This window comes from Coccinella septempunctata, chromosome 1 (assembly GCF_907165205.1).
Source record: "Coccinella septempunctata chromosome 1, icCocSept1.1, whole genome shotgun sequence".
Taxonomy (NCBI): Eukaryota; Metazoa; Arthropoda; class Insecta; order Coleoptera; family Coccinellidae; genus Coccinella; species Coccinella septempunctata.
This window is the reverse complement of record NC_058189.1, coordinates 66120794-66144181: the sequence shown is the minus strand read 5'-3', so window position 1 is coordinate 66144181 and position 23388 is coordinate 66120794. Positions and strand designations below refer to the sequence as shown.

The 23388-nt window shown below is 38.0% G+C and overlaps 2 protein-coding genes across 2 annotated transcripts in view; both read left to right on the top strand.

Moving 5' to 3' along the window:
• The first annotated feature begins 3600 nt into the window (after window positions 1-3600).
• On the top strand, window positions 3601-13932 carry LOC123307603. The gene is made up of 2 exons (XM_044889982.1): window positions 3601-3879; window positions 13815-13932. Exons 1-2 carry the CDS (start codon window positions 3601-3603, stop codon window positions 13899-13901), a joined length of 366 nt encoding a protein of 121 aa, XP_044745917.1. The 3' UTR covers window positions 13902-13932.
• Window positions 13933-14007: 75 nt separating this feature from the next.
• The window catches only part of LOC123316082, a 95344-nt gene continuing 85963 nt past the window's right edge, over window positions 14008-23388 (top strand). The window contains exon 1 of the mRNA XM_044902022.1: window positions 14008-14099. Within this exon, the coding sequence (XP_044757957.1) occupies window positions 14025-14099 (75 nt within the window). The 5' untranslated portion in view covers window positions 14008-14024. The remainder of the gene's footprint in view (window positions 14100-23388) is intronic.

The following is a 23388-nucleotide window of genomic DNA, read 5'->3' as shown; positions in this document are numbered from 1 at the left end:
AATCTTCATTAAATCACGTCCATCGGTCAATATTGACGTACCCGATATCAATCAGATTACGATAATTGGTAATTTTTCACTTCGTATTGCAGCCAATTGTGATGTTTCAATGACGAGCTTGGCTGGTTTTTTGGAGGAATGATCTATACTAATTGACATAGAAAAAAGAGTACCGAGTGTCAATGTCAGGCGTATGAAGAAAGAAAAAATTAATTTTGTGTTGGTGTTGGATATCCACGAAGTCTAATCCTCTCCAAAGCACGTCATTGGGACATATCACTAATAAGATTTCCTTCCCACTCTTCCTAGAAAACTCATGTTGAAGAGGGTGGAAGAGTTATATTCCTCCCATGATAACTCCTTACAGTGTGGTCCAACGAAAACTTAACACCTCGATTTTCCGGTTTTGAAAGGAAAATGTGGAAAATCTATCTGACCCGACAATTTCTGATTCGAGAGATAACAACTTTTCCGCTCTTTGCATCCCCTTAACCTCAATCCCCTAACGGGAGTGTAAACAACCCCTTGATTTTGATAAGGAATGAGGGGTGTTGCGATACCTCATGTTGAATATCATATCGAGTACTATCTGATCCTGAAATTTCACTTCAAAATTTCCATCGATAACAAAATATCAGGTGAAATAGTGGAAGAGTACTTACTGTGATAATTTTATTAACACATTGACGGACAACGACGTCTATAGACGTTCAGGTCACTGTGCATCATGTGACGGCACAGTTTTTGGACGTTTATAGACGTCTTCCTATAAACTCGTCTAACATCGACATGACGTTCCTGGACGTTGGAAAAGCGTGATATTATGAAAAAGCGTCACATCGTTCACACATTTTGAATTTTGTGAACCCGAAAGATGACGATCTTGGTCGAATCATTCGCTTCGCCATACCGAGTATTCAGCCGCGACACAGCCACTCAGCGTGTTCAGTATTTGTTCAAATGTGAGAGTGTTACGCTCGAAAATTACGTAGTTTCCGTGTTAAACTTTCATTATAACTTTCTTACCAAATCTAATGAAGAGAAATTTTACCTTTTCTGTTGAAAAAATGAGAACGCCTTTGGACGTCCATGTCATAAAAAAATGAAGAAAAATATTCTTGTTATGACAATGACGTCTAAAACCGTCTGTTGTTTTTTTTTCCATATTCACATCCTCTAAATGACAACTAATATTTTGATGTATATCACTCCAATTTTGAACCATATTAAATCAGTATACATTCGCGTCACATCACAAGCAACTGCCAAATAGGTACTGTCCGTCAATGTGTTAAATGATAGAAAAGGGCACCATTCACTTATAGTTGGGAGCCAACGATGCTAAATCGGGATTTACTCGAGCGTCGTGGAGATCTAGTGGATTTTGAAGATCAGATAGTAGTAAGAAAAGAAGGTTCTATGATATATGCACTTTCAGCGGTGGGGAAAGCGTCTGCAGGGTCTCAAAGATGTAAAAAAAAATCGTCAGGTGTACATACTCGAGCGTGTCAGATAAAGATACTGTATATGTTCTACGTGTCTCTGATAATGAATTCCTGCTTATCTGACAGTTTGCGCTGTGGGACTGGCCGTAGGGAAGAGTTGAAAATGGCAAAAAAAAATTTTTGAAGGATATGTTAATTAGAGCCAAAGGAAGCCACTTTTCAAGGAACTGATAACTCGAATGTACTATTTTCCAACGAGTGAATTTTCACTTCAGCATGTATCGCTAAACACCTAGCAAATCGCCATATATCTCAAAAACGTTTGGACGTAGAAAAAATTGCTTGGGACAAAATTTGTAGAAAATATTATGCTCTACAACATTTATAATGAATGCGAAAAAGATTTGAAGCCCAGGGAAGGAGATAATTCAAAAAAACTGATTTTTGTGACCTTTATGGCCAATTTCTATTGTTTCGGCTTCCTAAAACTGTCAGATTTAATTTTTTTACTATTCTGACAGGCTGTCCTAGACAATTCCCCCTATATACAGGTCTTATTTTTGGTAAAGGTTTTCTACAGGATGCAAGGTATGTCCCCTTATATCCCAAAATTTCCCTCTTCGGCTCCCCAACTATTACATGCAGTGATATAAGTTTTGCTGAAAACTTCACGTACATTACTCAAGATTTTTGGTGTAATCTGACAGCATTAATTGATGATCGAAGTTGGATTTCAGGTGACCCCATGGAAAAAGTCCATTGGAGCCAGATCAGAACAAAACCATCGGCGCTATCATACTCATAATCTCTAGTGCTATTTACGACTGTATGCCCGTATGTGATGGAAGAGACCCAACCGTGACCTGCAGATCCTTCCACACTCCGGGCATGGATGTCATCAACCAGATCTGGCCGCCGCTGTATTCTTCTCGAGTCTCCATTATAACTGTGGACCAGAGACCTCCACTGTGATCTGTCTATCACTACTTGTTCCCAGTTATGATTGACATTAACTGATTTCAGGGATTGATGCAGTATATCCTTAAACCGCTTATACTGGCCTCCTAGTTTCCGAGCTCCCTCTGTCAATTCGCCATACAGAGCTATTTTGGAGAGTTTTGTATCTTGCATCCTCAGAATGTGGCCGCTCCATCTGAGTCGGGCCCTCGTTACTTGAGTCTCAATTGTTATGCAACTCGCGCGTTGCAAGACTTCAGCATTCGAAACTTTGTGGAACCATCTGATGTGCATTATTTGTCTTAGATGACGTTGCTGCGTCTGTTCAAGCTGTTTAATATGTCGCCTGTAGGGTGTTCAGCTTTCGCTTCCGCAAAGAAGCGTTGGGAGGACCACTGCTTTGTAAACAGCTGTCTTGGTCTTCAGATTGAGGTCGTGATTTTGAAACACTCTGTCCTTTATCTTCCAGAATGCCCGTGATGCCGAATTGATACGGTTGTGTATTTCCGTGTCCAGGTTAGCCCTAGCATTTATGAAGCTTTCCAAGTATTTGAACTGCTCGACCTGTTCTAGAGTTTCATTCTCCAGGCTGATATCTGTTTGAAGGCTTTCTGGCGGACTTACCAGGATTTTGGTTTTGTCAATATTGAGTCTAAGGCCTAAAGTTTCGTATATATGTTTATAGGTGTCCAGCGTTATCTGTAGATCCTCTGAGCTGCTAGCGATAAGTGCGCAGTCGTCTGCATATTGAAGTTCCGTGATAAACGGAACTAACGCGTTTTTGCTCTGAGGCGCTTCAGGTTAAACAGGCCTCCATCAAATCTAAATCTTATTCCAACACCTCTTACAGGCATACTCATGTCAGAAATCATCGAGACAGCTATGGCGAAAATATTGAACAGTAAAGGCGCTAACACGCAGCCAAATCTCAGCAAGATATGACAACCTGGATAATTACAAAGTAAAACAAGAACAAGAACCTATTTTCGTGGGAAAAACTGTCAAACGTCCCCGAAAATCATCCCCTTTTCAACCCCTAAACTGGAACGGTCCGAAGCCCTGAAATTTCGGTATTTAGTGCCGTGGCACCAACGGCAACTTATGCATACACAATTAATGTATTCGCAAAATTCTAGATTTTTCTACGCGCCGTACCCGATGATCTATAATGGAAAATAAGGCCCGGTATTAGCTGCTAATGAATATTAAAAAGTACCTCGGGCGTCCAGACGACCACCTGCGACCGGGCGCAGGCGTCGGCCTCGGGGTGAAAAGCGTGGAAAGCGCCGCGTTTTCAGTACCTCCCGTCTGTGTTATCTCGAGGCCGCGACAGGCCGGGAAATTCTCCGAGAGCGTTGACGACGCGACGCGGCAAGTTTCACCGGTTATCGGCGCGTGTTTTTGTTCGCGAAGTGATAGGAGGGCAGTTTTTGGCGAATATTGGGTTTTCCGGACTTGTAGGATTTGGCTGGCAGCAGTATGTATCCCTTCCACTATAACTGTATTTTTACTGGGAAGAAAAATATTTTTTAGGTCAAATCAGACATTTGTATGGCAATTTACTGAATCTCTAAAAGCAATAATCAAACATTAATGAGAGGGAGTGAGACTAAAGAAAAATCTCCACCCTCAATGAAACTCCTAAAATAATGTTCGAATAAGCAAGCATTAGGGGAGACTGGGGAGGGTTGATACGTTTTTTGGAATTTTTATTCTGGAAACTGAATTATATGAAGAAGCAGGACTTTTCTTATATTATATAATTCTTCAATTAATCGTTCAACAAAATAACTACAGAAGTCTCAAAACATAAACATCTTATTCTGTACAGAACGTTGAACACAAAAACATGCAAACTGTCTCAAGCCTCCCCACATATGGGAGGATTGATACGATGTACTGGGAGAGTAATCGAGAGGATTATTCAGCTCAGTAGGTAGGTCAGCAATGATATGTACTTGCTTTGGTCACATAGGTGTAGAAAAATCAGGAAATTGTCAGCTAGTCACTTCCACACAAGAAAAGTCGGCCTCGTTAAATACATGGGGATTTTACGGTTTTTAAAAATCCCTTTGATATGTTGGATGGTGAAGACGCCTTCATGTAGGCCTATCCAACTAGCTACGGAATATTTTTTGAAGATGATACATGTATCAGGCATCCCCACGACAAATGTCTCAAACCTCCCTGAAAGCAATTTTTAAAGTGATTTATGTTTTCATCTTATACTCATATATTTTGAAAAGCGAATAAAACTGTAAATTGAGTAGTTTTATGCATATTTCCCAGTGAAATGTTTGTTTATGCCGAAGAATTAATGCATGACCATAAAACCCTTAGGTAACTTGAGTAAAAACTTACAATTTCTCACCTCGAAACACTCTTTGTTGAATATTTCACAAACAAACTACTGTTAGCCTTACAGATTAACGTCACGCAATGCCCTCTGCCAAAGAATAGTGTTCACTAGTATAATACTTTTGAAAACGGCTACAGATCGCGAATATAAGCCTGTATCAAGCCTCCCCATGTATCAATGCTCCCTAGTCTCCCCTAAATCAAAGTGCTGTTGATCACTGATATGAAATATCAAATAGTCTACAATAGCACGATATGCAGTTTATAACTGTCAATTTACACCACCACTTGACTTCTTGATAAATTCAAAGTTGATGTGATTATTATATTGGTAATTTTGTCCTACCACTCAGTTTGAATAAGATGATGAAAAATCTAGTGAAAATTATTGTAGAGGCGGAAATTATAAGCAAGAAAACTCTAGTATAGAAATAGTTCAGAAACAAGCAAAGTACAAAATCCATATCTTTAGTATCTACCGTTTTGTTCAAAAATGTTCGAATAGCAGGCCGATTCACTCGATTTCTATATTGAATTGCCCAAATTATCATGTATGACTGTAGAGTTAATCATGCATACTCTACGAGTAGAAGGGTATAGTAGATGTTTTTTGTTGGCAATTTTTGTGTCACTGTTGGTTTCGACGGAGTTTATCCAGAGTTCATCAAGCATTTAAGGAAAATTGGTTGTTATCTTCTTATAATAACATTCTAAATTCTGGCAATTTTCAGGCCTAGATCCGAAAGGCGAAAGTCATGGGAATTGTGAAACGTGGAAAGGATTCTTCTGATCCTAGTATTTATCGACCCATTTGTTTATTCAGAGTTCAGTCTTTAGAAAACTCTGTACAAAATTGCCAAGGGGATTTCAGAAAAATAGAAATTGTTGTGTTCGCGTTCTTAGCCTCAACAATTTCATTGAAGCATGTTTCAATGATAAACTGAAAACAGGTACAGCGTTTGTTGACTTATCTGCAGCATATGACACAGTATGGAAGGATGGTTTGATTTTCAAAGTTTATACAAATCTGAAGTGTGGAAAGATGGTTCGCTTACTAAAAAACATGCTGTCAGATAGAAGGTTTCTTGTTTTTGTTGACGATAATACACTGCGCAAAAAAATTAACGCACATTCTGAAAATCTCAATTTTAATGAAAGTTAACTCTACATTGACTTCATAACTTATTTTTTATGTTCTCTCGGGAAGGTTTTGAACGAAACAAGACACATTAAATGGAAGAAAAATTCAGGATTTCACCGAATCTTATGTGAAAGAAGAGAAATGAACAATTTTCAAAATACTGAAATGCTGATAAGTGATTTAATACTTGGTATTTCCACCCCTTGCGTTAATTACAGCTCGGCAACGACGGTTCATACTCAAAATGAGTGATCTTAAAATGTTCTGATCCAATCCTTTCCAGATTTCTCCGAGTTGGATTCCTGAGTCATTAAGAGTAGCTGGATGATTTTCTGAACTTCTCAGCCTTCTATTGAGGTTGTCCCAAACCTGCTCAATCGGATTGAGATCTGGACTTCTTGCTGGCCATTCCATTCGAGAGACTTCAATCTCTTCAAGGTACTCCTGAACGATGCGCACTATGGGGTCTGGCATTATCGTCCATAAAAATGAAATTTTCACCAATGTATGGGGCAAATGGCACTACATGCTCTTCAAGAATGTTCCTTATATACTTATCAGCATTCATAGCTCCATTATCAACGACCACTAGGTCTGTGCGAGCAGTCAAAGATATTCCACCCCATACCATAATCGATCCTCCTCCGAAACCAGTAGTATTCAGAAAATTGCACTGGGCATATCTTTCATGTGGACGTCTGTATACAAGGGAACGTCGATCACAATGGTAGAGGCAGAATGTAGACTCATCTGTGAAGAGAATACTTTCCCAATCGGCCTCTTCCCAATGGATATGCTCTCTCGCAGAATCCAAACGCGCCCTTCGATGGGCTGGGGTAAGAGCTGGTCCTCTTGCCGCGACACGAGGCCTTAAATCATATTCTCTGAGGCGATTTCTTATTGTCTGAGTGCTAATTTGCACCTCATGAGTTTGCTCAAGCTGAATTTGAAGGAGGCGAGCGGTTGCAAACCGTTGTCTCAACGAAGAAACTCTCCAGTAACGTTATTGAATGGCGGTTGTTACCCTGTCCTGGTCTTCGGACATTCATACCTGTCTCCCTGAATCGCTGCAACATTCTGAACACACTTGTATGGAAAACTCCAAACCTTCCTGCAATTCTTGTGTATGTCCACCCTTCTTCTCGCAAAACTACCGCTTGAGCACATTCCTCTTGGGTCAAATTGCGTGTTTCGCGTTGCATAGCGATCGAGTGTAGAAAATCAAACGAAAGAAAAACTATTGATCACTAGAATTGATTGAGAACAAGAAGAGAATTTTAGAATGGAGCCAATACATTCAAAATCTGATAATATCATCTTTTTTTATTCCTGCTGGGAAAAAACATCGGTATTGAAGAAAACCGTTGAAAGTGGATAACATATGCATGCATAATTCTGATAAAACTAATTATCATTGAGAACACCTTCAGTTGTAGAATAAATTTGAGATTTCCATAATGTGCGTTAATTTTTTTGCGCAGTGTATGACTTTTTGTCACTGAGGATGATTTGGTCATTAATTGTTATTTTCAATTTTATCAGCAGCGCAGATTTTGTGTACTGATAGCCACCTACATGTGTTTGATGGCTGATTCGATGGCTTAGGCTTTTCCCGGATAAACCCGTAAAAAACATACGCGCAACAGACGGATGAAATAAACATCGAATAAAAGAATCATAATCACGACCATCAACACATTACGACAGAACAAAAAAAAAATAACTCCCCGTACGTGCCTCCCAAACGAACGGGCCAGATCGTCATAATATTTGCGAAACGATAAAAGCGAGGGAAAAACAGAGAGGGAAACTCGAATGTAGGTACCTACATCGTTCCTATGTTTGCTTTAATGCGGACGATCGTTTCGAACAAACGAGCTGGAAGTGGATAAAAGGGCGATATTTTTTGGGACATCTTGTCTGGGCTTATTGTCGATCGTAGAGGTTCATGCGGGGGTTGAAAAATGGATGATAAAAGTGATGGTTGGTGGGGGATGCATATTCGAGAAGAAAAAGGTATATGTGAAAAATTTGCCTGAATATTACAATAGATATCAAAACATTGATTCGACTGTTGTAATTTGGAAATGTTAAAATACTGGTTTTAAAACAGATTGCTCCAGAAAGGTGAAGAAAGTTCCGAAATTTTGATAGTGTTTCAAAAGTTTTCAATCTTTTCAGCAACTTTTAAATATGATAAATTTAAATGCTTACCCAGTTATCTGACCCATTTCTCAGTTTTACTGTTTCAAGTCGTTCTTCTGACACTTCTAGTATACTCCATTCACATTTATTTTAGCAGTTGGTTGGCCATGAAATAATTTTCTCAAGTTGTTGTAACTAGAACAGAGTAAGGTTGGTAATGTCGTTGATGTCATAACGCCGTTGCCACAACTAATATCAATTTTTATTACGAAAATGCCGAAACGGATTGAAAAAAAAGACTAGGTTTCAGGAAGTGCTATTTAGAATTCAGGTCCGCTCATTCAAATAGTTATATCCTGATATTCTAAAATCCACAATACGTCAGACTGTAGCGAACATATTAAATGTAAGAGAATTTAAATAATGTTTCATCTGAATCTAAACGACTTATATTTCAACTGAATATTTCCACAATCAGAAAGATTATGAATGAAGAGGATGACAAAGAATTTCCTTCTATTGGGAGACCCAAAAAATTGGTGGCATCTGAGAATTTTATGTTTGAGTGAATTAATGCGAAAAGTTTACTACAGGATTTTCGATGAATGTCATCGTAGAATAAGTTCCCGAAAATTGATTTTTCATTTGACGTGTCCTATACATTGTAAGTGTCTTAAAGTACCAATAAATACCTAATTATTATTTTTATATCAATGTATTAAGATGAACAGCCACAAATACGCGCCAGTTGTCTTGTTAATTGTTTATTCATGTGAAATTTTTGTTCAAAGGTGAAGTACATCTTGACTTGAAACTTCCTTCAATTCCTTTTACTTATATTGATGCAAGACGATTTTTTTTTGAAGAATTTGACATTCCTGTAATTATTTGTTAATTCCTTCGGGAGATACCCACTCCCAACCACTGCATCATATGCATTTCATCTTCTGGTTAATATTTTTGAAAGCTACAACTGATGTAACGTATTCAAACTTTAGCCAAAGAAGACAACGAACGTTAACTCTCCTCAAGCTAGTGCATATTATAATATTATACTGATCTCTTGTATTTTCCATGCAAATAACTGGATTTGGTATGCCTTCAATCAGTTTTGTATAAACTTCAATTATGTTCATCACATATTTTCTGAAGAGATTCGACATTGTGATAAAATACGTAATAACAGAAACTTTTACGTAGAACGGGCAGCATAGCGTCGTTGATTTAAAACCCAAAAATGTTTCGACAAGCTTCATAACCCCACATTTTCGTACTACACAGAGTGAAATGTGTCAAATTTCCATGGCCAACCGACTGCTAAAATAAAAGTGAATGGAGTATACATCTATCTCTTTGTACACAGCCTTCTTGATTCCTCTAATACAGTTTTCATCAGAATATCTCACCTTATTATGCATAAGTTCACCTGGAATCGTCGTAATTGATTACCAACTACAGGTGTTGTCGAGAAGGACAAAAAACGGTATCGATGGAAAAAGTCACCGCTCTGTCCTATTAATTTCCGAGAACGTCGAAATTGGACGCTTCCAGACGTCGATTCCGATCAAATTACGCTTTCGTAGTTCGAAAAAGAGCAATTTTCCTCAGATGTAGAAGCGGGGCTCTGGAGAACATCGAAAAAATGAAGAAAACGATGATCGAGTTTCAATTTATCGGTTTTTGATACGTAATGGATATTTTCTTTGATGGAATATTCGACACGAGTGCTGATTTAATCCACACGTTTTCTTTTTCGGGGTATCCCGATTCAAACATTCCGAAAACGAGATATCAATTCATTGGGCGAAAAAAAAACAGTTATCCCATATCACTTCGATGATGACCACAACTTCGTGTTGGATAGAAACGAGAAATTTTCCAATATGTATACATATTATAAAACCGTTTGTGTTCGAAAGCGCTGGCGGGCCACACACAAAAAATCCTTATGTATAATTCCGACTTGCTAAGTCAGAATTCTGAGTTACAAATCGGAATTCTGAGTTACAAGTCGGAATTCTGAGTTACAAGTCGAAATTCTGAGTTACAAGTCGGAATTCTGAGTTACAAGTTGGAATTCTGAGTTACAAGTCGGAATTCTGAGTTACAAGTCGAAATTCTGAGTTACAAGTCGGAATTCTGAGTTACAAGTCGGAATTCTGAGATACAAGTCGGAATTCCGACTTGAAAGTAGTGGGGCTAGTGGTCAAATGACATTTGCTTTGTTGCATTCGATTGTTGCCGAATCATGTGAGCAAAATGCCCTCTGTAGAGCAGAAGTGTCTCATTTAAGGCATGTATAGGCACATTTGGACCCGTAACCTACGCCTACCCTACCTCTTTTCTTTCAAAAGTTTTAACATACGTTATTGATTCTGTTGAGCTCACAGAGGTTCTGAGGGGTTCGTCGTTACCTACGGGGAATCAGGATAATATGATAATATATCTGTAGGATCCATATATATGCTCGTAGGGTGACAATAAGTCGATCGCTTCTTCGTGTTTTGACACGATTTCCGAAGGCCTCTCGCGAGCACTTTATAGGGATTACTAAGAACTAACGGCCAGTTTCATAATCAAACTTAAAGCCCCTTCAATTTTAAATCTTTTCTTCAACCCTACCGAAACTGACACTAAACGAAACTCAAAGTGACTTTGAACTTTATTATGAAACTGGATATAGGAATTTCGATAAAGTGCTCGAATCACTAAGCACTAAGAAAGGTTTTGAAAAGTTCAGCATAATTTTCGGGAGTACAAAAATACTCCAAGTGCTTTCACAAGCACTAAGCACGAAGCTTTGGGACAGCTCAGCTATGATGCAACCGAAGAGAAAAATAGAATATCATTTCATTCATCCAAAATTCCTCCAAGAAGCCAAAAACACATTCACGGATCAAATGCAAAAAAACAAAAGTCATTAAACCTATTTTAGCTCTCCTCCTGCCTTGCATCTCAAAATTCCGACTTGTATCTCAGAACTCCGACTTGTTGTATCTCAGAACTCCGACTTGTATCTCAGAACTCCGACTTGTATCTCAGAACTCCGACTTGTATATCAGAATTCGGAGTTGCAAGTCAGAATTCTAACTTACATCTCAGAATTCCGACTTACAAGTCAGATCTCAGATCTCAGAATTCTGACATGTATCTCATCCGACTTGCAAGTCGGAATTGTACATTTGGAATTTTTTTTTTGTGTGGCACTTCAGTGCTTTCGTATTTGTGAGATAGAACTAAAAGTAACATTTTTTTATGGTTTTTCAACTGCAACAGTATCTTTGAAACCGATCCGATTCGGAAAAAATGTTATAAGAAATAAGTGTACCTTTTGACCTCAAGAATCTACTGTTAAAATATCTGTACAAGTCAAAGACTGAACCTGTATATCAAAAATTCTACCCTGTGCTCAAAAAAATCCGCATTATATTATCGATTTGGGGCCCAAAAAGTTCTGAACTCAACAGGATTAGGATTAAAAATTTTGTCGCATCTTTTGTAGAAAGTATAAACAAAAATACTCAGATGAGCATACAGAAGCGAAAATAGGATGTCCCATATGAAATAATGACGTTTGTAGTATTTTTTCGTATAAACTGCAACGCCCCAACATTGAAAATAATTTAGGCATATAGATCGGAAGCGTAAACCATGGAATAATCCTATGATCCGTCCACAGTTAACGTCTAATGAGCCACCCACCGTTTGCACCCTGTATACAACAACACGCGAACATAGGATGATTGAATTTTTTCATGGTAGCAGCAGAACTTAATTGGCCCATAAATTATTCAGGCTAAGTTCTAAACTATCACCGGAGCCTTGCGAGAAATTCATTCTCTTAGCATTGTCGCTTAATTATTCATAAAATAGCATTACCGATGTTATATCAAACAAGGCAAGAGATGGATCCATTAGAATTTCATGGGAAACAAAGGTATTGTACAGTTTGCTCCATATAAGGGACTGATGAAGAGTAAGAGAAAGGTGTTTGTTCTATTCCGTTTTAATTAGAAGGGAGGTGAAAGGTTTATATCCTCTTAAAAGACCCAAGGTTCGATCCATCGTAGGTATGGTCACATGCCAGAAGGTCTTTCTCTATAAACGATTGTAACATTGTTAGGTAATGGGTGTCAATTTTGGAAGTCTATGATAGTTCGAAACCCTTTATTAAGGAGTAGCACAGATAAGCTCAAAGCCAACAGCGGTGATACAATCATTTATAAGGACCCTGTATAATAATAGTTATGATAATAAGGTACTTACTTTATCTCCTGATCAATTTACCATATCCTGTAGCTTCTTTAGCAGAACAATCTTCAAGATATCGATTGAAATTAAATCTGGAGGACTTTGGATCTTCTGAAATTCTGTAGGGTTTTCAGCCCCAGTCTCTGAAAAAAAATCAATTGAAAAAATGAAGGAATCGATTTGCTCCTGCTTAAATTCTTGCACTAATTTGTCAGGAGCAAATCAGGAAAAAATTGTTACCTGATAATGAGTTTCAGGTACTTTCACCTTCGAATAAATTTCATCTGTGGAATTTTATTCAATGTGAATAAGTATCTGTCAAATAATTTCCTATCTGAAGGACATAGACATTGAGACTCTATGTCTATGCTGAAGGATACCTTATTTCGGTGCTTTCAGATGAAATTATTTGACGAATAACAATTCTATGAAAACACGGTATACTACTTTTCACTGAGTAATGTAAAATAAGACACAGCATTGTAGAAATTGTCATAATTCCAACTGGAAAGCAAATATTTCGTGAAAATCACACAAAGAATAACCATACATCCAGAATCTAAAAAATTCTACCAATAATGACGTACCGACCTTCGATCTATGACAAATAAACTCTTATTATTAAGTTTCAGTGACAGATTTATTCGATGAATTACACTATCTGAAAGTGAAAAGACTGCATTTTTACTTATCCTAAGAATAAGACTTATCTATCGAATAAATTTATTTATTCGCACGTGAAAGTATATACCGGGCCTTAGAATGGTAAAACTTACGTTTCGGAGTCTATATCAGACTCCTCAGTCTGAGGAAGGATCATGTTCTCGAAGTTATCTTTATGAATGAAAATAGTGTGAATATGGTGTCATGGCTTGAGGTAAAAACCGATTTTATCCGATTTTCATTGAAACCTCGTACTAAGAAAAAATATTTGTAAAAAAACTAAATCCAGAAAAGTTTCCTGGGAACCTGGGAAAACCAAAAAAACTGAACGAAATTTAAATTTCGCTCAAATATAGGTAGTCTACCCAAGTGATTGGCACTTGCTGGCAGTTGACAGTTAACAGTTGACAAATGAATTCAATGAAAAACACTATCTTAATATTGATTTTACTTTCTCAAATACATTTACTTTTTTTATTTTCATTTTTCATACTCTTCTAAATTTTTTATCTCTAATTTCTTATTTCTGAAAATTCCCTCATTATGGCAGGACGACGTCTGCTGAGAAGGCTAGTATCTTACGCATTTATTCAGTTGTATCACTTCATTTGCTGTTTAATATAATTTTCCCCCTTTAATTGTGACCCACTGTAGGTAGTTCCACTTTGTAACAATTCCGATCCTGATTCCACATAGAACAAAGTCTCAAATTGAAATATTAAGTTCATTAAAGTAAATCTTTCGAGCATCTACAATTCTGAAAACGCAGAACAATATCAAAAGAGCCCAGAAATATCATTATCTGACTATCCTTCACCTCTCACAATGCTTTGTTAAAAATGATCGCATTACAGGAAGCTGACGCATTGTTGGACTTGATTCAAAGGACAAAGCAGCCACCGGAATATCCACCCCTGATGAAGACATTCCTAAAGGTTTAATTTCCCATCCTCGCAACAATTTACAACCGGCAAACTTGGTTCGCTCAGATTTCGAAATGCTAGGAGCATCCTTGGACTTCTACGGGCGCTGCTGAAGACCGGAGACTTGGCAGGATATCGAAAATGGCGATCATGCACTCATGCTGTTGTTGGAGGTCCGTCAGACAGGGAAGCTTCGCTTGCGGGATTCACACAGCGGTGAGTTTTCTAATTATGTTGGCATTACCTATACCTGTTCCTACCCTGAGTATTACGCGGAATCGTAACAGATTATTCCCTTATTCGTGCTGTTGATTCTATGAATTATGGAAGGACTGAAAGCATGAATATTGCATAATGTATATTTGAAAATGCTGCGAGTTGCTGATGTGGAATTATTTCATGCGAATCCAAATTTTATCACAAATATTCTATGCTAATAGAATGGGTGGTAGGGCAGCTTTGGAACTTTTCTGTTGTGAATATTCATGATATATTATGTTGGGTATGGAATGCAATTATACTACATAAAATACACTGCTGAGGGATCGCTGAATTTCCATCAATTTTTTTTTCAAGAATGTCAGTTATATTTGTATCGGATTCCATAATATGCTTAGTGGTTGACGCACCCCAAGGTTCTGAGTTCGATCCCCGATTAGAAATGAAATTTTCTAGTCGATACGGTTTGTCTGAATACATTCGGTACGGGCCATCATTCACTGTTTGGTTAAAATTAACAGTGTTGTACCTATGGAGAGTAGAGAGAAGGAGAACGATCGCTGCTTTGAGACCATAGATTTTTTGTCCCCTAAAATATGTACCAATAGGGTAGTTCATGCTTTTGCACACAAAAAATACAACAAATTAATGTTAACGAAACAAAGAATATAAAATCAATAACACTATCCCTACTGCTAAAAGTTTGGCGCACTATGGTATATTAATACTGTGTGTGTGCTTAAAGTAATATATAATATATTATATATATTGAAGAGTGAGCTAGTTTAAGAGTGTTTTGGCATCGAAAAGAAAAGGAGAATAAAATTTCCGAGTGCATTTTGAGAGAAAATTGGAAAAAACCGTACCTCGAGAATCGACTCGGAATCAATTTGTGTGTCAAGAGCACTTTTGCGATGAAGATATCAAAAAGATGATGGATTCATTATAAACGAAATCAAAATTTTCATCTCTCATGAGAAGTGGACTCTTCTGAATAAGAATGTCTAACCAATAAAACTACATGGTTCAGAAGTAAATATTCTTGAAGAATTTTGTTGGCAAAACATAATATATCGTTTATAACGGTTCTCAGCTGAGTATTGAAAACATAATCTACTCTAATTTCTAAGTTTTAAATCTAAGATTGCTACCTTTTGTTCTCATGATATGTACTACTCCTCATTGCGAATTTATATAATTTTGAAGATTACAGTAAACCAACTAACATACCTGTTTTCAATAAACAATGATCAACAAATGTAGGTAAAATTTTTTTGATCGGTGATTTCTTTTGAATTTAATTGATTTCATCATTTATTATGAATGAATAAAGCTCATATCATAGTCCCCTTTATAATATGACTTGTATTTTATTGCATATAATTCAGAAAATTCATATTTAATATAGATTTGAAGAAAGGTATTTTAAGAATCATCAGAAAAACCACAATGACACATAACCTAAAATAAAATGAAGGCTGTTCATTTAAAATTGACGCTAAAATCCCCACCTCGTATCGATAAACATAGCGATCGCAGCGACTCCTAGCCTACGTTCCCCGTTTTCGGAGACACATTTCTAGTAGGGCGATCGTTCTCCTTCTCTCCTCTCTCCATAGTTGTACCTAAGGTGGCGTAAGAACACAGAAACAAAGCCTACACAGAACACAACAGGTTCTCCGAACTCGTATAAGTTCACAGAGCTTCTGAGGGGTACTTCGGTTCCTGTATCCACAGTTCTACAGGATATCAAACGTCTCGGCATAACTGATACATCGATATTGCTTGCATTTCTTCAATTATTGTCAATTTTAATCGAACTTGAGTAGTCAAACGAAAAACAGGTCAAGCAACAACTAATCTACGTTTTTTTTTATACCACCATCTGAAGCCTACTACAATTCTTCGATTTCAGTGGACTAGAGCTTGACAAACTATAACAAAAGAATATGATGGAAATAATTCAAAATATCCCACTTTCCCCTAAAAGAACACAATATGTATAACACATATTATAAGAGAAATTCATCTATCAGTTGTTGAGCAGTGTATTTCAGAATTCGAATGAGGTTTCCACCCAAAAAAGAAGAATAAGCAACAAAAAGATGATAAAATTCTCCTAGGGTGATACTAAAGACAAACAAGTGAAGATAAATATAAAACCATCTCAGTACACGGATAATTCCCGAAGAAACTGTTCCATCTCTGATTTCGAGGTATTATAAAAAAATGATCGTAAACATCTGCGAGAGGAACTCTTTCAGGACCTAATTCCAACACGGAATCCACTGGCGTTAACTCAATTCCGCCATCTTTATGACCGCTATATCCAATATACTCGTGATGCAAGTCCATCGTAAAAGTAAGATGAAATTTCCCTGAAGCTGAGGACGTGTTTTATCTGTACTTTTGTGACATTATTGGATTAAATCCGTCGAAATGGTGGTATACGAATGAGAAGCTGAAAATGAACTTTTTTGTACGTCTAACTATTGCTATGTTTTATAAACGAGTGAAAGCACTTAGAACTGTTTTTATACAGGGTGACTCTGAGACTCGTTCAAATATTTTAATAATAGATTCTTGAGGTCGAAAGAAACACTTTTTTTCCATACCTTTTTTTCCGAATCGGCTCGATTTAAAAGATACAGCCTGTAACGGGTTTAGTTTGCAAGGGGTTTAATCTCGAGCGCCAGCTATTTTTTCAATAGGGAGGAATAGCAAACCCACCCAGGTACCTACTAGTCGGAGACAGAGTTCGGGGTTATCTAAGGTGGTAGCGATAACAAGTACTTTAAAACCGAATTTATTACAATAATCCAAATCACAGTGAACCATACAATGATTTCCAAGTCAAGAAATATACACAGCTGATGACCCAGTTCAAAAACAGAAATGTAATAATTAACTTGTCACGGTGATCAGAAATTCAAACTCAACACAGTGAAATTAATGAATTAAACCACAATCAAATTAATTATATTCAGTCAAAATATCAGGTATTAAAGAAAGAAAGAAATCAATAGAGGTCACTTTGATTTCTTCTGAGACAATGAGAGTTGTACGGGGTTTACACAAAATTTACAGTAACCGGTTGTCTCAGGAAGATCCAAGTCCCTGTAATCGGTTAATTTACCGATAGGTTTGATCCCGAGCACTTTCAGTGATTTTCAGTGTACAGGCCAATCAGAATTGAAACTATTCAATAAACGGAACGGGGTTGATGCGGGTGAAACACAATGCAACAATTTACAGGATAACGGGGTAGTTTATCGTGGTCTCTCCGTGGCAACCTTGGGTGTACACGCCAAGCATTACCAGCAGAAAGACTTCGAGACCTCTGCCGATTGGTTTCCGTCACCAGAGAGCCAGGCGACAGAAGTCTGCGGTAAACGGGAAATCTAAACGGAACACAACAAGGGTAGGACGGGATAGGTTACTGTGGTCTTTCCGTGGCAACCTTGGGTGTACACGCCAAGCATTACCAGCGGAACGACTTCGAGACTTCTGTCCGTTGGTCTACGTTCACCAGTGAGCCAGGCGACAGAAATCTACGGTAAACGAGAAAACGAAAATGGAACACGACAGCGGTAGGACGAGATAGGTTACTGTGGCTTTTCCGTGGCAACCTTGGGTGTACACGCCAAGCATTACCAGCAGAAAGACTTCGAGACCTCTGCTGATTTGTTTCCGTCACCAGAGAGCCAGGCGACAGAAGTCTGCGGTAAACGGGAAATCTAAACGGAACGCAACAGGGGTAGGACGGGATAGGTTACTGTGGTCTTTCCGTGGCAACCTTGGGTGTACACGCCAAGCATTACCAGCGGAACGACTTCGAGACTTCTGTCCGTTGGTCTACGTTCACCAGTGAGCCAGGCGACAGAAATCTACGGTAAACGAGAAAACGAAAATGGAACACGACAGCGGTAGGACGAGATAGGTTACTGTGGCTTTTCCGTGGCAACCTTGGGTGTACACGCCAAGCATTACCAGCAGAAAGACTTCGAGACCTCTGCTGATTTGTTTCCGTCACCAGAGAGCCAGGCGACAGAAGTCTGCGGTAAACGGGAAATCTAAACGGAACACAACAGGAGTAGGACGGTATAGGTTACTGTGGTCTTTCCGTGGCAACCTTGGGTGTACACGCCAAGCATTACCAGCGGAACGACTTCGAGACTTCTGTCCGTTGGTCTACGTTCACCAGTGAGCCAGGCGACAGAAATCTACGGTAAACGAGAAAACGAAAATGGAACACGACAGCGGTAGGACGAGATAGGTTACTGTGGCTTTTCCGTGGCAACCTTGGGTGTACACGCCAAGCATTACCAGCGGAACGACTTCGAGACTTCTGTCGATTTGTCGATTGTTTGTACACCACAAATACATTCATAGCACGTCAATGTCCATTCCATGTATTTATGTTCTAATGGTGGAAAATCTCATTAGGGGAGCTTAAAATGTCTATATCTTTTTATCAGGGCCGAATTGGAAAAAATGTCATGGAAAAAAGTGTTTCTTTCGACCTCAAGAATCTACTGTTAAAATATTTGTACGAGTCGAAGACACACCCTGTAAAAGAAGTTCACAGAACAATCTAGGACAAGCTTTCATATTTATTATAACATAGAATTGGTAAATAATTGAACAAAATTATTTATGGCATCATTTACTTTCCTCTCTCGAAAAATCTTGTTTTTAGACACGTTTTCAATATTTTTCATAGGAAAAATATCTCAATTTTGCTGTGTGCCTGCCGAAGCTCCCATAACGAAGCTGCTGCAAAGCTTTAACACGTAATAAGGGGGATAAATCTGCAATCTTCCATCGATTCCGTTCACCTCATTCCGAGTTTCTCCCCTTTTTCGTATCCTACCCCCATCTGCTCCAATAAACAAATCGTTACAAACAGACAGGCCGGATTGTCTGAGCAGTTCATCGGTCTACTTTCACGGCCAAATACCCCAGCATCACCATTATTTCCTGTTGAAACAGGTACGACCTAATGGCGAAGGTCGAAAAGGATGCTGATTGATGTGGAGGTTGCCGAACGAGTTGTCGACCCTGCGAAATTACCCTTAATAATAAGTGTTGTTTATGGAACTTGATGCTATGATATATTGGGGTCACGCATGTTTGGACAGCGGGATCAGTTTGATATGGGCATTCACATAAAATAGTACATCATATGTGTGTCATTGTATATCATACAAGGGTATAAGTGAGCACGTGCAAACCCGTTGCTTAAAGGCGATACACGTGTATCGTACGCAATTTTTTTTACTATCTTCATCATGATCTTCAAGACCAATAGTGCTCGAAATATTTTCAGATCCCTGCTGAACAATTGATAAGGATCACGTGAAAATTTCTCTTTATTCTGGCTTTTCTTGAGTTATCTGGAACATTTTAGACCTCTCTCTGGCTCAGACTCATTGAGATCTTCCACAATGCTTATTGATAGCTTTCATAAGAAATGATCAAATGAGAGAGAACAAAGGCTGCCACTGTGATGAAGTACCTGAATTATTTTAGGTATATCATAGTATTTCTGTCGAATGTTGATAGCAATGTGAGATTAAATGAGATTAACTCCTCGTTGGAAGAAAATTCACGACATTTTGAACTTTTTTTCAGTTGAGGAAAGAGATGATAGTCGGATGGAGCCAAATCTGGTGAATAAGGGGGTGTTCTAGTAATTCAAACCCTAAATCACGAATTTTTTGTTGCATGGCAACATGAGATTTATGTGCAGGGCGTTGTCCTGCAAAAATAAAGCACCTTTGGATAGCTTTCCGTGTCTTTTCTCTTTAATTTTTCCCCGTAGAGTAATCAGTAATGTCGAATAGTAATCTCCAATTATTATTGTTCTACCCTTATACAAAAAATCAATCATGATTACTCCACGGCAATTCGAAATAACTGAAGCAAGAACTTTTCCAGCAGATTTTTGGACACGAAACTTCCTAGGTCTGGAGAACCAGAGTGTCGCAATTCCATCGATTATTGCTTTTTTTCTGGATCGTAGAAATGTACCCAAGTCTCATCCATAGTAACAATTCGGTTTGAGAAGTCTACATCGTTTTCAAATCGAGCACAGATCGAACGCGATGCTTCTACCCCTGCACGCTTTTGGTCAACATTCAAACATTTGGGGATCCATTTTGCAGCAATTTTTCTCATTTCCAAATTGACGTGAACTATATGATGAACGTGTTCGTATGAAATATTCAGCGCTTCAGATATCCGTTTTTGCTCATTTCGACGGTCTGATAAAATCATGTCATGAACTGCATCGATATTTTCGGGGACTGACACAGAAACTAGCCTTCACAATCGGTCATCATCTCCAATGGAAAATTTGCCTCTTTTGAAGCTTGCAGTCCAATTTTCACAGTCGCATACGAAGGACATTGATTACCAAGGGTACTGAGCATATCTTCTGCTTACCTCTTAACCCTTTTAAATACAGTTACTAGATGATGGCTCGATACTCCAATTTTTCTATTTTCACAATTTCGGTGGACATCTTCTTTCTTTCAATTTATTGCGTAACTCTGGTTTACTTTTTTTACCTCAAACTTCACACTGACATTTCTAATGAGTTATTGTTCGTTGCTATGGTAACGGAATATTTTTTTTTATGCATGAAACTGGTCTAGGCTAACTATATATCAATATATCCTCGTAATTGAAAATAAGCAATTCAACCCAATTCTCGAAACAAACGAAGAATATATGTGGTATGATTATTTCCTTCTGGTTATTCAGTGGTGAGTACATTCCACCGCATAATTTGGTTCGGTTGCATAGTTCGGAACTTTTGTTGAATCTGTGGCTTAGCACATTCCCAATTTAGTGACAGGGATTCCACCACCAGGGATCGTATGCATGAAGACGATATTGCTTCAAAAGGAGGAATCTGGATGCCGATAACTTTGGAATGCCAAGTGTCACAACATTGTCCTTACAACAAAATGAATAAGTCGGGTTTTCAAGGGTGTGCCTTTGACTCGTACAAATATTTCAACAGTAGATTCTTGAGGTCAAAAGAAACACTTCTTTCCTTTCCTTTTTTTTCCTAATCGGCTCGGTTTTAAAGATACGGGTTGTTGAAAACCATGAAAAAAAGTTGTTTTCATCAGTGTTAACTTACAAACGGTTTTAACGAATGAAATTAATTTCGGAATATAGGTTTTCATTTTTTTGATGAATCTTCCTCGAACTCTTGTGATATCTTACCCACGTCTTCCAGTTTTCTCACTATGACCATTACGTACCATGAAAATACCTAAAATTCAAAGAACCCAACTCTTAAAACTAAGTTGGACGCTATCTGATGAAGATTGGAACCTTTTGTAGAATAAAAGTATTCTTTATATTTTCTCGTATAATGCGCCGTTCAATTTTTCAAATTTGATGTTCAAAAATTAAAGGGTATCCTTAAATTTGAAGAATTGACAACCTTGGCTGAATACAATTCTGTTCAAAAGATCCACAGATGTGTAGTGTCACAGATTCAGCTTGTTGTTCTGAGGGGAATTTTGTTTTTTCAGGGCTGACATAGCTCATTAAGACACCTTAAAATGGCTATATCTTTTTATCAAGGCCTTATCGGAAATAATGGTACGTATGGAAAAAAGATGTTTCTTTTGACCTCAAGAATCTACTGTTAAAATATTCGTACGAGTCAGTTTCACCCTGTATTTCAATATACAGGATGTTTCACCTAAAGGAAGGTCACTTTATGACATTGGAGTATACGATAGGCATTGGCGTAGTGAGGATTTCTTTGAAGGTCTTGGAAGCTCAATGTAGTTTGCTTGCCCTCAAATTTCGGTCGATTTCACTACCTGTCATGGGGGTTTGTGGCCACCCTGGCCCCTAAACCCATCTACACCCATGACTATAGGATAGTTTCACCAAATACAGTGTTTTATGCTGAAAACGTGGTTTTAGTCCAATCATAGGCGTGCTGAAAGAATACCTTCAAGTTCCATATTCTGTGTGTTTTTTATTTTCCGTTTAGGAGAAAAAGAGTCAAAGTATAATTTTCGACATTGAAAACATTATGATTTAAATTTTAATGGTATACATTAATATAATATAAAAATACAGAAATTCATGGGGTCGCCTAAACTAATATACAGGATGAGTTTTGACTCGTATAAATATTTTAACAGTGGATTATAGGGGGAAAATAAATAACACTTGTTAACTCATTCGGCACTGATAAAAAGAAATTTTCGGGTACTCCAAGGCGTACCATGATTTTCCATAGCGCTCTCCGTTCAAATATTCATTAGATAGCGTCCAACTGAGTTTCAAGAGTTGGGCTCTTTGAATTTTTGATATTTTTATGGTACGTAATGGTCACAATGAGAAAACTGGAAGACATGGGTGATATCTTGTGTTCGACAAAGATTCGTCAAATAAATGAAACACTATATTCCGAAACTCATTTCATTCGATAAAACGTTTGTGAGATAGAACGAAAATAACATTTTTCGATGGTTTTTCAATAGCCTATATACATATTTTAAACAGAGCCGATTCGGAAAAAATGGTGAAAGAAAAGGTTTTTCTTTCGACCTCAAAAATCTACTGTTAAAATATTTATACGAGTCAGAGACTCACCCTGTACCAAACAAACAATTCGATACATAAAAGAAAACAAAATGAAAACTCAGATTTTCTGAAAATACTCAGTCGATCTATCAAATCTGGAAACTTGACACACACTATCCATCTCCGAAACTTCGAACACCCGCATAAATCTCTTTCGAAAAATTCCGGTGAATAACGTTCGGAAATCCGCCAAAAATCATGATTGATGAGCAGGAACGAAGTCGAGTTGCGCCCGTATCAACCTCATGAAAAATTCGTCCGGTGTTTCCCACCGGTCCCGTAGCTTGCCTCGACTTTCGCCCAATTTACATCTTCCCTTTGTCACCTGATGCTTTCAACGGTGTTTGTGAAATTCAGAACTCAATTTAAAATTCACTTTATAGCGCTCTGGTGTCGGGGAAAAGCGAGGAAATTAAAATACTTTCGCTTCTATTCCGACAGGAAATGATGCAAAACATTTACGGAACGTACAGGCTGTTTGACCGAACAGCGAGGGGAGTATTGGAGGTTTGACCCCTTCATCTTTTACCGTAGAGTCGATAAGTCATTACAAATGGATCACGCCTTCAAGAAATAGGAAACTGAATCGGGTTGGTTCTCGTTTCTCTCTCAGATGTCGCTACGGTGTATTCATACATCATATCTCCTACTGACATCGAAT

Excerpts from the sequence above, each read along its gene's own strand:
- LOC123307603 (XM_044889982.1), top strand. The coding sequence starts at position 3,601 with ATGAATATTAAAAAGTACCTCGGGCGTCCAGACGACCACCTGCGACCG. Across the intron at positions 3,880-13,814 it reads GTAGGATTTGGCTGGCAGCA|GAAGCTGACGCATTGTTGGA; the intron begins GTATGTATCCCT and ends ATCGCATTACAG.